Source organism: Patagioenas fasciata, chromosome 6 (genome assembly GCF_037038585.1).
Source record: "Patagioenas fasciata isolate bPatFas1 chromosome 6, bPatFas1.hap1, whole genome shotgun sequence".
NCBI lineage: Eukaryota > Metazoa > Chordata > Aves > Columbiformes > Columbidae > Patagioenas > Patagioenas fasciata.
The window spans coordinates 40,562,282-40,579,705 of record NC_092525.1 but is presented as its reverse complement, the minus strand read 5'-3'; the positions used below and the strand labels follow the sequence as shown (position 1 = coordinate 40,579,705).

Below are 17,424 nucleotides of genomic sequence, written 5' to 3'. Positions count from 1 at the left end.
CATAAATCTGTTGACTTCCCAGATGTTTCCAAAGAGCCTCCAGAGGGATCTTAGGAAACAAGCTAGCAGAAGATATTTTGATAGCCTGGTAAGGTTCCAAGAAACACTCAGCTCAGCTGAAATCATCAAACCATTTACAAAGTGAACTTTTAAAATGAACACAGAAGCGTGCCGTCATCTTCTCAGTGTGATGGTCTTGTACAGATCTTATGATTCAAAATATTAGGCACATGTGCAATATTTGTAGCAGAGAAATCCTGTTCTTTCCCAGCACAGCGTCAACACCCTTTTTTCCTTGTAGCAGAACATTATTAAATCCTTCAGTGAGGGTTACTGCATTTTTCTGGTCTGTATGCAGAATGCAAATCATTGTGTTCAGCACTGAGCCCCTCTCTGACACTGAAAAACACTGAGAATCCCAGTTACAAGCTAACGAGTTCTAGGCATTTCTCACAGCTTAAGTGTATCTGGTATTTATTTCATTTCAGCAATAATGTTTGCTTGCATTATATTTTTCATTTATTTTTGCCACTGAAATGTGGCATGCCATTTCAATCTCCAGACACCGTTAGTACAAGGAAGATTTACCTTGCAGAAAGGGAGAAGAGGAAAACAGACATGGCCAACTATAAAATGAAAGTTAAATACACTTAATTGATCAACTACTGCATGTAATGTTCTACATTTTCCTCATTATTTGCAATTACTTAACAATATGAAAAAAATGGTATTGCATGTGCTACCTGTGTGAAAATAAATGCAAAAGCGCTGAAATCTTATCATTTGTGGTATCAAGTATCATGTTTTTAAAGTATCAATTTCTATGGTCCCCAGCATTGAAATACTGGCTGTTAATCCTCAGGAATGGCTGGTACAATGTGTTGATTAGAGTGTAATAGTTTAATCATCTCTCAGTGATAGGAGTTCATGTTGTAGTTTCACAGATCATGAAATGTGTCTGTTTAAGATATGAGCGCATTATCTTTTTTTTTTCTTCTCAGAAAGCACTATGTACCCACGCTCATTTTATCTGTCTCTCTTTTATCTGCATTGTGGTGCTCATTAGCATGAACATATAGGGCACAAGGATAGTCAAAAATTATGTTTATTACAGGAAAAAAAAAAAACACAGTATTTTCTTATTGGAAATGTTTTTGCATTGCAAGTTAAGGAGTGTAAACCCTCCTTATCACCTCTGAACACGGTATCCGATTAGTTGGTAGCTGCAGAGCTTATTGCCATTTTACAAAGGACAGCAAATTGACAATGTTTCTTAAATAAGTTATTTAAAAGCGATATGAAAACTGAAAAGGCATATTCAGAGTATCTCTTTCCTCAGGGATTTGGGTCTATTTTTAGCTTAATGAAACTGAATTTAGGTAAATAAACCAGAGTCTCAGAAGAGCAGAAGAGAGATGAGAAGTTAGCAATTAAAACAGGTAGTCAGGAATGTGGCTTTTGGATCTGATCCTTCCTCTGAATTCAGTAGACTTTGGCCAGTTTCTCTAAACTGAAGATCTGCATTTTGCCAAAGGACATTTGTAACAGTTCCGTTAACCTTGTTTTCTATTATTTTTGTTTGTTTGCTCATTTGTTTTACTACCACTTTGTTAAATTCGCGAAGACAAGTCAGACATAACTCTCTCCCATGGCATCTGAGCAGGCCTTGAAGGGAAGCGAGGAGCGAGAAGTGTAGCATGAGGAGATTCAGGTGTAATTGTCACTTGGGCAGGGGAAAACAGAGAGATGGTTTTCCCAAAACTATAATAAGACTCACAGAGATGCTATCCTGGTGATGCAGAATTTATCAAACCCTTTGGTTAAGTCCAGTTACTAAGCTACAAGCCCAGGAACTTACCCTTTTGGACTGAGGATAAGAACCAACTTCTTAGACAAAATTAGGGAAAAGCAAAGGATAAGAGGCTCTGAATACTTGATAAAATAAAGAAATGGTTCCTTTCCTCAGTCTCTTGGTTTGTACTCAGGGACAGGAGGGGGGCGTCACTGCTGTCCTCAAGGGGAGGACTGAAGTCAACTAATACTCAAAGAGGAAGGCGTGAGGAGAAAATGAATAACACATTGGAAATAGCTCCCAGATGCATTATTAAAACCACTTTGTGAAATATCAAATCATCATCTTTGCCCCTTGCCTTTCATTTTTTTACCTTCCAGAAGACCTTTCAATGCCTTTTGTCTTCCGGCGAATCTTAATCCATCACAGAAATACTATGCCAAGATCTGGCTGTTCAATTGCATCGTGGCACAGTGTCCCTCAGGATGTGGATGGGAGTCACTGTAGCTCATTTAGAAATTTCTATCCATCCGTTTTTCCTTTTTTTTTTTTTTTTTATTAAAACATTGGTAATAAAGCTAAACTGAAGCTAAAGCTAAAATCATAAGACATTTTCCCCAAACAATCCTCTCCCATGAGCAATCTAAAATTATATCAGTGTTAAATATTATGATTAGCTCTAGTTTTAAGCAGGAAGCTACTTGAGTTAGTTGGAACATTGCATTCCCGTAGCCTCCTAAATTGCAGACAACCCAAAAGGAGCATCTGGCAGGGTGAAAGCCAAACAGTGGGAGAAGTGACTTTACTGCAGGAACAAGCTGAAAGAAAAAATGAGTTGTGAAGGGTGGGAGGATAGCATCAGGCAGGAAAACATACTGAGACGTGGAAACAAGAAAGGAAAAGGATAAACATGTGCATTCAAGTGTGCTACTTGTTTTCTCTTTTTCTCTTTTTTTTTCTTTTTTTTTTTTGTTCCCCACAGTAATTACAGCTCTTATAAAGGGAAATGTTTTTAGGTTCAAAATTTACAAATCAATTTGTAAATAATACTACTTATCAAAATAGACTCACTTGCTAATAAAATTCCATTAATAAGATTCTGTTTACATATGTGGACTGAACTACCAGAACAAACCACCAAACATAGGATGTTCACAACAACAGTGATCCTGTGATTTTAAAAAGTCCTTTTTACTACTTTAGAGGTGGGGACACGAAACAGAAAGAAGTTATGAGAGACATTTTTGAAGTATCGAAGTACCGTAAAATGCTTTGAAAGGCTCCATTTCAATTCTAAATACTTTGGAAAGTCTGATCCTTAATGGCTTGTCTCAGGTGAAATAGCATGTCTTAAAGAGAGCTGGCTTGTAAAATCATGTTTACTTGCATTTGCTAAGTATTGGAATATACTCCTTTAATGACAGATTCCTATCTTCTCCAAATGAATCAACATACATTGATCTTTAAATATCTGTTTACAGATATTTGCAGGTAAGAAACTCTGTTTCTTATTTAATCTGTATATTCTCCAGGTTGAGAAATAATAAGAGCACTTGTATTTCTTTTTAACATCAATTTAATAAAAATATAAATACTGACTTTTGCTGGTTCTATGCTAATATTACCACTAGTTACTTTTCTACTTCGAAAGAGTTAAAATCTTCAATTCTAAAACTGCAGAAGTTCAAGTTTTAAAAAATCAGAAGATCAAGAAAAAACAAATTAGAAGTTATTTTTTGCTGTAACAATAACCATAATTACATAATTAAAGCCTATTAATTTTTTTTTTTTCAGATGAATTCAAATTATTTATGAAAAGGCTGCCCATGAATTATTTCCTGAACACATCTACTGTAATGCATTTGTGGACAATGGATTCTAATTTTCAGCGTCGCTATGAGCAACTAGAAAACAGCATGAAGCAACTCTTCCTCAAGGCACAGAAAACTGTTCACAAGCTCTTTGGCCTCAGTAAGAGATGCCATAAACAGCCACTGATCCGCATGCCAAGGCAGAGGTAAGAAAGCCCATGAAAACCTGAGAAACTCAATCTGCTGTCTTGACACTAAAATCTCCTTAAGGGCATCAATGTGGGAAAAGAGCGCAGCAAACAGTACATGCACAGTACATAATCCTTATATTTGGAGGACTTGAATAACTCCAGCTTTCAATATTGCTCCATTTGTGTCTTTCTAAATACGATGGGAAAAGTCAAAATAGAACCTGATTTGTGGCTGACTGCGTATTACGTGAGGCAGCTTAAAAATAAAATGAGCGTACAGATTCTTTCCATTTGTTCTGTTGTTTTAGAGAACCATATTTTCAGTGGAACTTGGCCAGGTGTAACAGTGCCAAATAATTGTATACTGAACACTGAATACCTATTCTGAAGCAAGCACAGCTATTTTAAGAATTTCCCAGGTCGTTATACAGTATATACTACATACTATTGATTTCTCGTCTCATTTGTCAGATATGAATTAGATTTGAAAGGATGCCTAAGGAAAGAAAATAGAAGTGTTTTAGTCCTTCCTAGAAACAGAGAGATCCTAAAAGACAGCTAGTCAAATGTGTATTAACATAAAGTGGTTATAGTTTATTGCTGATCAAAAATTGGTTACTTGAAATTAGTGGAATGACATTATAGTAAATCTGAAATGAATGAGCTTTTAAGGACATTACTCTTCTGAGTGCAAGCATCGTGGGTCTAATTCAGTGACTCCTGCATATAGCATGTATCTCTGTCCGTTTTAAAGAAATCTAGTTTAGGTTCAGTGTTGCAGAAGTGCCGGGGGTGCTCTACTCACTCCCGCTTTCAGCTCTCGCATTCCAAGCTAAGGTTTCATCAACTTCACTTCACCTTTTGGCGACACTTAGCTAACCCGCTTTTGCTTTCAGAAGGTGACAGCTGTTAAGGTTCTCATGCCCCTCTTTTTCTACATCTTGTGCTTTGCTTTGTGATCTGCTAGTTGAAACTAAAAAAAAATGTATTTTTCACTTGTGAAAAAATGTATTTTTCACTTTCCGTAATTAGAAAACATTCCTCTAAGAAAGGTTGTATAGTCACCGCGGCGCTTCAACATCGTCTCCTGTGTTTCTTGGGCATGACCTGAATGAGCATTCTGAAATAGAGATCATTCAATATGAAAGACTTCAGCAGGAACCCCGAGCTTTTTAAAACACAAGAAATAGAATCCAACCTCCCTTTCTCTCTCTCTATCAAAATTTAAAATAACCAGGTCTTCCAAAATAAGCACTGCAAGGTTCTGGGTCAATTTTTAGTTGACATGGGTAATGGCAATGATTGGGCACAGATAAACTGAGACAGAAAAAAAGCAAAGATCAGTTGAAATTATTGATCAATACACCTTTCTTGTTATATGAAGGACTTTTTTTTTTTTCCAAATGTAAAACTTGTGAGTTCGTGGTTTATTTGTTAATAATAAATTTGACTAGCAGTGGGAATACTTAGCCAGTGGGAGGCATTTGCTAAAAGAGAGCATTTTCCAAGGCTGGATTCCATCTGACTATCTGGGAAAATTGCCTTCTGACATCGAGGCTTTTATGGCTGATAATCAGAGCTTTAAATGGAGAAGTAATGGAAAAAGGTCAAAAGAAACTGGTTTAATTTCCACACCTTGTTAGAAAAAATCTGATAGACTAAGATGAAGGAATGGATAAAGGAATATCTGTGATGAAAAAAAAAAAACAAAAACAAAACCGAAAACCACCAAAACCAAAAACAAACCAAAAATCAAAAAGCAGATAGCAAGAAGAAACAAAATACAGGTTTTGACAGAGTAGTATTCAGGTACTTCTCATGATGAGAGTATATCTAAGATGAAAAAGATACTCAATTTTTTGATACAGAACTGCTAACAGGTAATCGTGAGTAATGCAGTGGACAATGAATACCTCAATAATGCAATGGACAAAAACGAATTATTGCTTTGGCCGCAAAAACAAGACATTTCAGCAAAAAATGAGTGGACTAACAGAAACAAAACCAAGTACTATAATTTCCTTTGTGTAAGGGAAGACAGAAGTAAAATAATAATTAAACAAAAAGAAAACAACTCAGCTTCATGGGCCAATTGATATTCTAGGCTCCAAAGAAACAAGAAGGGGGAATAGGAATAAAGTGTAATCCTTTCCAAAGACTTTCTGAACAAGTCCTTTAGATTAGTATTTGGGTTCTGCTATTGGTAGATAAGGGTGAATTTTATTATGGACAGAGAAATTAGATAGAATTAATGGAGATATAAATACTATTTTAAATCGCATTTTATGGGCACTTGCCTTTCCAGATACAGATTAAAGAGACAATGCTTCAGTTTTTAATAAAGGTCATGATGCTTGCAGTGAGTAAAAACAAAATAACTGTGCTAAGGTTCAATTTTACACTGTATTTCACAAGTCAATAGAAGATATATTGAGACTTGGTTTTCTCTTTCATGAAACTGGGAGGTATGTCCTAAAAGTTTAATATAATTCATGAAAACTTTCTATGAGACTGAGTTTTATAGAGATTTATCTATGTAGTCTGCCAGAAATCATTTTATCACACTTGAAGGAGCTCCTACATACGGTCAAGGTTATAATTCTTTACTGAAAGTACCTCTTTTCTCTGGCCTCAATATTTTGTTACTGAAAATAAAATAAATTGTTGCTTGATTTTTTTTTTTTAATTAGACAGAAATGCATGCAACTTTTTCCATATTTCCTGAAGAACCAAGCCCCTTCATAAGACCAAATGAGATTGTATTTTAATTTTCTAATCCTTGAACCAAAATACCATTGAATCCTCTCCTAACATCATTGTTCATAGCAGAAAAGAGTCAATTAACTTCAAAGTTAAAGAAACTACATTCCCATGTCTCCTTTTTAAACACAGTTCATATTCTTCAGCTACAATAATATATAAATAGTTTTCTTTCAGTCTGCACTAGCAATCAGAACAATGTCTTATTTACTGCACTTTGGTGTACACTGAGGATGGGAACAGGATTACTATTTTTATCCTATTCTGTTCATTGCAAATCTTTTCAAGTTCCAGATGTTCTTCCCAGATTTTAAGCTTTCTTTCATTTACATGAAACAGACCATTGTTCCTTTTTCTGAAAGTTAAATCATGCCAAGATACATCAAAAGTTTGTAGAATTCCATTATAAACTGTTATGGTGCTACTAAGTGTAACTTTCAAAATTCACCTGAATTAATTAATACACTTTCTGTAATCAGTGAGGTATTTACTGGTTGTCTGAATTAAAAGAAAAATAGCAACTGGAAATTCAAAACCAACAAGGAGCACAGAAATTGGTGTGTAGATAATCTGTTCCTATGTTGTATATAGGGATAGAATGATAAAACATTCCATTTGAGAAATAAAGAGAAAAACAAGATTAAAAAGAACGCACTCTGAAAAAGCAACTTGATGTTCTGTGGAACAGTGCTACCAGGTGAGCTACTGCCTCCATGAATTTGAGGCTCTGCTGATTCAAAAGGCTCAAGTGATTATTATTGGTATGTTCTCATTGCATCGACACCTCATATGCTCACTTGTCACATTTGCTTGGCCAGAGCCCACTGCGTGCAGCAATTGTTATTCCACTAGATGGCCAGCTCTTGCTGTGGTTTTTCCAGGGGAAGGTTGTTGAAACATAGCCAGTGGCACAATACATTTTGCTTTGCAGGAACCAGTAGGTGTTGCAAAATGTATACAGCAGGGTTGTCGAAACAGTGCTGCAAGCACAAGATGTTTTGCTTCATAGACATCAAGATGAGGGGTAAAACCATCTGTCTGCCCTCAGCTCCTCATGCTTCTTTCTGCATTAGGACCATGAGGTGTTAGGAACAGTTGTTAATCTTTGGAAGCAGTTTGCATATGGTATCTGTAGTCCAGTATATGTTCTCTGAGAAGAGGACTGACATAGCCATGAAGTTAGTTCAGGCTCTTGATTCCATCTTTCTTGGATGAGCGGAGAAAGTGATGCCCTGTCGCAGGCAGCAAAATGCAGGCTGAGCATTTTCACTGCGCATATAATCTCATGTTAACATCACCTTTGGATTGAGTCTTCTTGTTTTTCAAAGGCAAAATAAGTGGATGGAAAAAACACGTATTATATTTACTCAATGGAGATGTCCATGTAGGACACGGTAGCTCACATGGCCATGGGAAGAGGTAAAGCAGCAAGTAAAGCTGTGGTTATACATTCATCACTGTGTTATGGGGAGGGAAAGCTGGTCTTGTTTCTGATTTTGTTAACATGGCACCAAGATTTATTTTCAAACGTAATGATTCTGTGCTGAGAAGCTGAAATCACAGGAACAGAGATCTGATCCTACCCCTGTTGCTGCCAGTGAAACCCTTGCCGTGAAGCAGAGCCAGGGGTAAGAAGGCACTTACATCCACCCAAATCATAGAACTAAAATGACAAAACAGGAATATCTATTCTTAAGAGCATAAAAGAAATGTAAACTCTATTGGAAGAGAAGGAGAATCTTCACTTTCCCAAATATTTTTATATAAGAATGGCAATGATTTCCTGTAATTGGATTTAATATTCAAACACCAGTGAAAGACACTGAAGACAGGGAAAACCTTTCATTTCTTCCTTCAGAAGTGACAGTTTAGTACTTGATTTCATTCTTTTCTGTGTCATTTAAATTGGTTCCTTGGCTAATATTACACATTTGAGTGAACGTGCTCTGTACAGTATATTGCTGTATGTACAAACCTTGGTTTTATGCAGTTTAAATAACTTCATAATGAAAAAGGTTCACTTGAGGACAAATTTAACCGCACAATATATGATTTAATAAAGACAGAAACAAAAATAACAAAAGGAGAAACAGTGTAAATGTAACAATAAAGCAGTGGAAAATATTAAATCTTCCTTGGCATAATAATAAAATGGAAATCTACTGCAACAAACCGCAACTGAGGATTATGAGCAACTGAAGTAAATAAGAATTTTAATTTTAAAAGATGAAGGTACAACACTTGCACACAAAAGCACCTAATCTTGAATAAAGTGCCAGTATTTGAATTTTTGAAAAGACTAGATGCTTAATACTACCATTTAATTTACAGGGAAGGTGTCTGTTATCCCAACAGCCTAACCATTTTTTTCAAGGATCTTATTCTGGTAATGTAAACTGAAAGTAAATATAGACAAAAGTACTTAATAACTTTAAAAAATATTTTAATTAACATTAAAAAAACCCTTATTTCTGAAAGGAAAGCCATTCTCAGAAGCTTTATGTTTGAAGCACGTCTTTATCTTCATAAAGGACTTTTTTTTAGCAAATGTACTCTGAAGCCAATGTAGACTTAGAAGGAGTTCATCAACAGGGGCAGTGAATGGCTGCATTGAACAGAAGAACTGAAGAAAGGATTCTGTTTTTTAAAACTATAATTTATTTTGGAATTTCCCACTTGTTTTTAATTTTTTCCCTTCTTTCTGAATTTCACAGAGCAGAAAATTCACATGCCCTAGATTCACAACAGGGCCTGAACACTATGGCAACACTTCAGAGAAGGGACTTGTATTTTAGACTTCTTTTTAGTCCATATGCAGAAAAAAATATTCGAGATATTTGACTTTTTTTATAACATACATAACAGACTACATCAGAATACTGAGGCCTTGAAACCTGTTTTCTTCAGAATTCTTCAGAATGCAATACAGGCAAAAAAATATATTTTGTAGATTGATCCTATGCTCTCAGGATGTTACACAGGATTAGTTCCTTACAACCCAAAACTGGTTATCAGCTACTTCAGATTGTTTTGCTACAAGTATAATTGATTCATGGGCACAAAATTACTGAGGAATAAATTCTTCCACCAAGGAAGTCACAAAATTCAATATATGGAAGTTTCACAGTACATCACACAGAGATTTATCTTTCCAAAGCACATTTGTGTCATTGGATGTGAAGGAAAAAATCTAATTATACATCACTTAGCAGACTGCTAGAATGAGGGCGAGCCATGAGTCTGCATAAAATTGTGTTACAGAAAGATCGTGTAAAGACAACAAAACCTCAGCTGAATGGACTGAGTCTAATGTATATGATGTTTCTGAACAAGAGGTGCTAAACAAGCAATACTCTGGTTTTAGAACATCTCCTTTTAAGAGGTACAATGTATGATAGAGATGTTCTTAAACAAAAATAATTCTAAGAACAAACAGAGAAAAATGTACTTAGATTGCACATCAATTTGAACTATAAAAAATACCAGAAAATTGCTTGATCTCCTTCAATTAAGACATTGCATGTAGGAGTTAGAAATAGATTTGCAAGTTTCAATGTAAAGGAACGTCTCTCCAGTGGAAATTTTGATTTGATCTAACACATCAGGTGCACATCTGAACCTTGCATGTCAGAGAAAAGGAAGGTGATAAGATGAAAGTGTGTGAGATAAAATGAAGGTCAGTTTGGCAGTGGTTGTTTTACTAAAATGAATGATGATTTCTCAGAGGAAATAAAATTATCTGCTTTGAGGTGATACCTTTAATTGGGTTGAGGATTAGAGTTATTTAAAGCTAACATGACAAGAGATTAAAAATATGATATACAGGCCTGCAAATAACAGGTCTGATGACAATGACAAAGTAAAATAAACTCTTGTGTATATGTGTTTTTTTCACACATATTTTAATAACTGTATGTTGCTCTTAGCATCTGTCCTTTTAATATGTTTTCTCTCAAGGAGATCTGCTTTTCTGTTGCAGCACTTCATTACATACTCATAGAAACTGTTCTTGATCACATGCTACACACAAAAATGTTTTCAGTCTCCCCACAACTCCACTTTTGATTTTTTTGAATAGCAACATTAGAATGAAGTAATTTCCCTGTATCATAAAGTGTTGTGGAAATAGTAGACAGGTTATATAAATGTCATAGATCAGGAGTATGCCTGCGTCAATGCTCTGGACATACCATATGTGCAACATATAGAATGAAATCACATCTCTCTATGTTTTGTCCTCTTAAAGTACAGACTACCTATCAGTGCAAGTGCACTAGCAATTATATTTCACATTTTGTAACAAGATGCGAACCGTTAAAAAGAGAAAATAATCTTAGCAGGAACCAGCTGACATGAAAGGAGTATACCGATATAGTATGATATATGATATTAATTCAATATTGCAGGAGGTTGTATGACACTTTCTTCTAAGACTTGCAATACTAAAATATGATTACTGAATCACTAACCACTATTGGAGTGCTGCTGCGCTGCAGACAGTCTATACTTTAAAAGCACAAAACACTGACATGAGAGATGTGACTCCATTCCATGTATCACCCATATATTATATAGCGCTGCTGAACATTCAGACAAGATCTCAAAGGAGACAGTCTCAAAAAGTGTAACAGCACAAGATGACTCAAGGAAAACATTTCACTCAAGAAGAGTGGCTGCTTGAGTGTTCACCTCTTTCTCGTGGGCTTTCTTGAAAGAGTAACAGGGTGACAGGACCAGAAAACCCATATTCCTCTGTAAGACTCATTTCCTATATATAATCCAGTCCTGAGAAGGGAAAGTTGGGCCTAATTTCCCCTTCTCACTCATGAAACAGACTCTAGAGCATTCATTTTTTTCAGATCTGTTAACACGCATTCCACTACAAGTTGCCTCAGGCCCTTCTACGTACCTTTTTGTTGTTTCTAACCCAAATGTCCAGACTTCCCCCCCTTCTTTTTCTGCAGACTTATTTTGTAGTGCAATTGGTGCTCTCAGTACTGGAGCCTGAAAATTTGAAGACAATAAAACACAAACAGCTTAAAATAGCATTTTAATTTACATATATGTGGTATTAAAAAAGAAAAACACAGATCAAGAAAAAGCTGCTGCAGAATTTTGGCTACAAAGACACAGTATTCAGCAGATTAACCCCAGTGTAGATGACAATACTGAGGGCCTTGCTTTTGGCCTTGTTTTTTTTTTTTTTCTGTGACAAAACTGCTGTAAAGCACATTCCCTCAGGCCAAATTTAAAGATATCTTAATCACCTACCCACATGAATCACTTGTAGAAACAACATCGGCGCCAACACTGTGGTGACTCATAAGGCTTGCAAACCTACACTTTAAAATAATCATTTGACTTGTAGATAGGTCCTGGAACACGTTTCTGGGCTTGGCAGCTTCTGTTTGCTGCCAGCCTGATGACCACCCGTCTTTGGAGTCATGACATGTGACATGATGGAATGAATCTATCTAGATAACACCCCCCTACCGTCAAGCTTCATGGTAATGTACACCACAAATGCAACTGGTGGTCAGACATGGACACCCGGGTGAGATACTTGATCTTGGAGCATCTTGGCCTTCAGGCTATCTCCAAGTCCAGAAAGTTGCAGTGTCTTCCAGATTTCACTGTATAATTTCAACGTTGCTTCACCTGTTCCAGAAGAATATAAGATCTGCCATAAAGGTATTTCTTTTATCACCTATAAGTTATTAAGTAAGATAGGAGAAAAATAAGAAAGGGTGACCTTTGATGGTCAGTCTCCTGCATCAGGCTTTGTCTGTGGAGTCACCAAAGTCCCTCTGTCTGTACCTACCACAGTACAACAGGGCTGGCAATATCACATCTCCCTTGCTCTCTTTTGTCTATTTGGTGTCTTTAGTGCAATACACAGACTGTCTCATGCTCAGTGTTTGCACATCTCACAGTGGGGCCCCAACCTCAGCTCAGGCTGGGATGAATTGCTGTAACGTAAATGCTCTTCCCATCTGTGCTATTTGAAGTAAAAATGTGTCTCCTCTGTGGGAAGGTGATATTAATGCAAAGCACAAGAAAGATTTGACATGAGTGCAGAATAAAAGGAGAGATGAAGGCTGGACCTGTGGGGGTGGGGGATGTTGCCATGCAGATCCATATTTCAGGCAAAACCTTTTCATCGCTCTGATGCCTCGCTGACAAAGAGGTCTCTGCTTGTCAGGTCATGCCAGTCAGCACTCTGAAAACAAGTTTTTCAGGTTCTGAATCCTAAGAACTTCTCAATTAAACAAGTTAAAAAACCCTGAGATATTCATTGACATAGAAGCAGACACATACAAACAAATGTCTTATATTTCTCACCTTTGTTAAGCCACATGCGATTGACTCTGCTCGCTCACTCGGAAGGTGAGATACTGTTCCGCCAAGGGGACATCAAAGGCCAGACTTTAACCTTCAGGGTTGTGCCTCAGGTCATCTCAACTGAAGACATATGACAGCTTTGTCTTTACACACATTTGAAGGTTCGATGGTTTCAGGCCTGCGGAGAGTGGGATTTCAAACCTCTGATTTTTAAAAATGCTTTGAAAGGCACTATAAGCCTGCATCCGAGTTGTTCGTATTGTCTCATGTCTAATGTCTTGTTCCATTTTTTAAAAAAATAAGTCCTTTGCTTCCAACATGCAAAACGCACCAAACCCATTGTCTCTTAAGTGCTTCTAAATGACATGGTTCTGGGAACAGGTTTCCTACCTAGCCAGTGCATACAGATATGATCATGAAAAGACTTTTTCAAATTTTGAAATGGCTGTTTCATACTATGCCATTTTTCCATTTACAACACAAAGAAAGAAATAATTCTAATACATCAGCTTCCAGGTCATTCAAAGTTAGTAATTCTTTATTATTTACAGTTTATTATGTCTTTTATAAACCAAAAATACATCAATTTTGGTGTAATATGTTTTCTATACTTTCTTATGTGCTCTTGATGAGACCAAAATAAATTAATAGAAAGAATAAGGTGCATATTGAAAGGTAAAGAGTAGGGAGACATTTGATATCCTTGCAATCGAACTGCTAGATAAGAATTCAGTTTGTGCGTAATTGCTGTGGATGCTGTCAAGGGCACAGTAGTTTATGGACAGAAACAGCAGGAAAAACTTAAATACAACAGCAGCTCATTTTTGGAAACATGAATGTCTCTACTGTCAGCAATGGAATGACATGAGCTAGAAACTGTCTTTGCCCTCTCCCCTCATGTTTCTCCTTTCCTGCCTTCCCCAGTTTCTGAATGAAAAGCTTTATCGCTGAGGTATTCACCTCATAGTTTGTTTTGTCAGAATATTTACATTCCTGACAGATTTCTTATAAGCTCAAGGGCTGCATTCGAAGACCCCAGATAACACAAACCCCAGAGTTTTCAGTTCAATTTCTGTCTGGTATGTGGCAATATCTAGCAAGGTGTAACCTTGCTTCCGATATGACTATATACCACTTGGATATTTTTGTATCTCAAAAAACCTTCCAAGTATTACTAAGGAGCAGGTTATCATCTCCTACTCTGCATAATATCAGAGTTAGGAAAATTTCAGTAGTGATTTCTGTTTTCCTTATTCAGGTTGACCAAATTGTTTGTACCTGGAATAGGAACATATGCTTTCAGACAACTTATCAAACAAGAGAGAGAAAAACATGAGAGCAGAAGACATGAGAGAAGTTGCCCTTTAGAAATGTTAATTTTCAATGCAATCATTAGCTGCCATGGATGTTTATAGTCTGTGAATAACTCCTTATTTTATTGATGTGTAAACTTAGGTCATGTGTTTTGTATTGTTCTGGAAAGAAAAAAAGTATATATTTCTTTGTCATTGAGACTTTCCATAAGACATTAATGTACAGAAGGCATAGAGCTACATTTGAGCAATTTCTTCCCAGATATTTCCAGACACTTGTGTTGTTTTGCAGAAGTACCATAAATATACCACAGAGAATGAATACAGAACACTGTGGTATCAGTATGATTCTTTAAAGAAATCAATTTTAAAGTATTTTTTAGGCAGGGAATAAAAAAGCTTCAGGCTGAGAGAATGCAAATAGAGTTTTATTTCATCAATAAGTGAAGGAGGTCAGGGCCTTAAAACGACATCTGAAATGAGAACAAGGTTGCCTTTCTATCCAGTTTCCTTCCTTCCTTCCACGTTCACAGTTCAACCAGTATTTTGGAGTTAAATAGTTGTCTCCATATCCTACAACTGCAAAAAAAGCAACGACAAAGTCAAACATCTAAGACATCTGCGGCCTTCAACCCACACTCAGTGGAGGAAATGGCGGGAAGGGTTTTTCCACGGGACTGTGTCAGGGTTCATAAGAAGAGACAACACAGAAATCACACCCTGGGATCCCATGTGATCTGTCCCAAGTGGCTGGAGATCAAGTGCTGATTAAGAAGAAATAATCTGTTCACCCATCTAGTGCTTGCTCTGGTGGACTCTAAGGCATATTAAAGAGATACAATTAATAGCATAGTTTAAAATTGATGACCACATCATTAGAAAAAAAAAATCCCTCAAGTAGCAGATAATATAGCACAGCTGCAAAAGGCATTAATTCCAATTAATTTGTTAGGAAATTATCCAATCGTAGTATTACCAGTTTTCTAAAAAGCTATATATGGAGGCACAGATGATAAGCATAAAACAAAAGACTTTTGCATTGCAAGGAGCAGAAGTAATAAAAATTGTTGGCACTCCAGACAGAAGGTGACACTTGCTAATTTTATAATGTAGTTTTATTTTATTATCTTTAATGACTGACTTGTCTCAATTGTCAAGTTATTAAAGTAAGAAGGTGACCCTAATCAAACCAAACTGAAATCTTCCCTGAATTCTACCCAGAATCAATTTTTGTTTGCCTACTTTTCAATAATAAATGAATGCATTTGTTCAAAACTCAAGAAACGCTAAAAATAAATGCAATCTCTACAGAGAATCAAGCTTTTATCCTCATTGTGAAGCTTCTGTCATATCTACCACAAAATTTATTTTCTCCAGGTTTTAGTTAAAAAACAAAACAAAACAAACCCAGAGGCTTCTTATTTTTATTTTCCTTTGATTATCTGGCTTTTTGATCAGATTCTTAAAAAAATAGTTCCTGTTCTACACATATGACAGGAATGACTTCAATATGCATTCAGACCTCTCCTCATTATATGAAAGTGCACCAAATGTCAGGATTTGTTTCATCAATTAAAATTAATGTGTAAGTCTTTGTTTTTTTTAAAAAAAAAAAAAACAAAATTGAAAGAAATTAGCTTTTCAAAATGCATATCCTTCTGCAAAACAGCAATTACAAATCTTCTCAGCATTGCTTAGACTGTGTTCATGATATTTCCTAAGACTCGCCTTCTTCATCTTAAACAATATTTCCAATAGAAGCTGAAATCAAGATCATTATTTTAAACATTCATTAGTTTTAGTTTTGGTTTAGGGTTTGTTTTTTTTTTTTTTCTTCCAAATTTAAGAAACTTCTGGTTGATAGTTAAGAAGAAATCCTAGAAAAAGTTCTTTAATTGATCTTAGAAGAACCCAAGGGCATCATGCCCTTGAAACTGTGCATATATAATTCCACACATTTTTGCACAAAGTTGCCTTAATTTTGGAAAAAAATGGAAACAATAACTGATGATTTTTTTAATGTAAGTTGAAAGCTTACCATCTGTGTAGATTGCTTCATCAGTGTATTGTCTGCAGAAAGCACTACTCGTTTAGATAATTCCTGGAGTGATGGCTAAGGTACAGTATAAATATAAATGAGATAGTTGGCAAATAAGTCCAAGATGTGAGCAGGGTGCTGTGAAATGGATCCTGAGCTGCTGACTGTGTTGTCCCTAATGTTTCTCTACAAAACTTCAGTTAAAGAAGCTCTGAGTAGAGACAAATGTAGCAAATCCCGAGACAGCATGTAGACTTTCTGTTCAATCAATTTAGTCCTCAACACATCGCAAAACGCCTGAGTAGCATTTTCTATACTGCTGAGTCCAGTCTACGGTTTAATGAATCTTGCCACTGGTGTGAGGTTGTTCAACATTAAGTGATTTTTTATTTCTTCTGCTGACCATCTGCTGCATATGTAGGCTATTTATTTTTGTATATCCACATTTGGATATAATGTCAACTGCATTGGAGAGGAAACCTTTTACTTGTGGTTTAAGAGATGAGCAAAAGTTCATAAAAGCCAGAATCCTCAGCTTTGAATGATAGAAGTAGAGAAACAGGTTTCTACCCATGAATATTTAAAAGGAAGTCTACACAGAATATCTGCATCTGTGCTTCTAAGTGTTGCTGCAACTTGGGGCTGGATTAACTTCAAAGATAAAAATAGACCCTCTGTCTATGAAAGGCAACATTTCTCTGTACTGAATAGAGACTAGTGTCCTGACACAGAGGAGTGAAGCTTCATAAAGAAGTTTTCTGCTGGAGGCACCTGTGAATCTTGGCAAATGACGGTTCCAGAGCCTGTTTCTGCTTTTTGCTGAATAGCAGACAGTCATCTGGTTATAGAGCTCTATAGACAAATTCAGATGAATGGTGGCACACAGTTGTGAAGTCAATGACATTGCAAGTCTCACAGTCCATGGGATCACACATTTCACCCAAACTTGCAAATATATTTAAAAAAAAAAAAAAATAGAACTCCTTTAATCTATTTTGTCTTTGAAGTTTTCAAGAGCGTTCACTACATCCCTTACATTCTTTGTGTGAAGATGATAGTGAAATGGAACCGATATCTTGCGTGTGTGAAACTCACATAATTTTTATTAATTCCTAGTTTAAATGTCTAGCTTTTATAGTAAACGTAAGTAGAAATACCTTGCAATATTTGCAGATCA

General features: G+C 36.1%; 1 protein-coding gene across 3 annotated transcripts in view; it reads left to right on the top strand.

Moving 5' to 3' along the window:
• BRINP3 (BMP/retinoic acid inducible neural specific 3) overlaps positions 1-17,424 on the top strand; it is a 238,220-nt gene that overhangs the window by 197,320 nt on the left and 23,476 nt on the right. For all 3 annotated transcript variants that reach the window (XM_065842591.2, XM_065842590.2, XM_071810578.1), the window contains one exon: positions 3,587-3,809. In XM_065842591.2, coding sequence (XP_065698663.1) covers positions 3,587-3,809 — 223 coding nt within the window. The remainder of the gene's footprint in view (positions 1-3,586; positions 3,810-17,424) is intronic.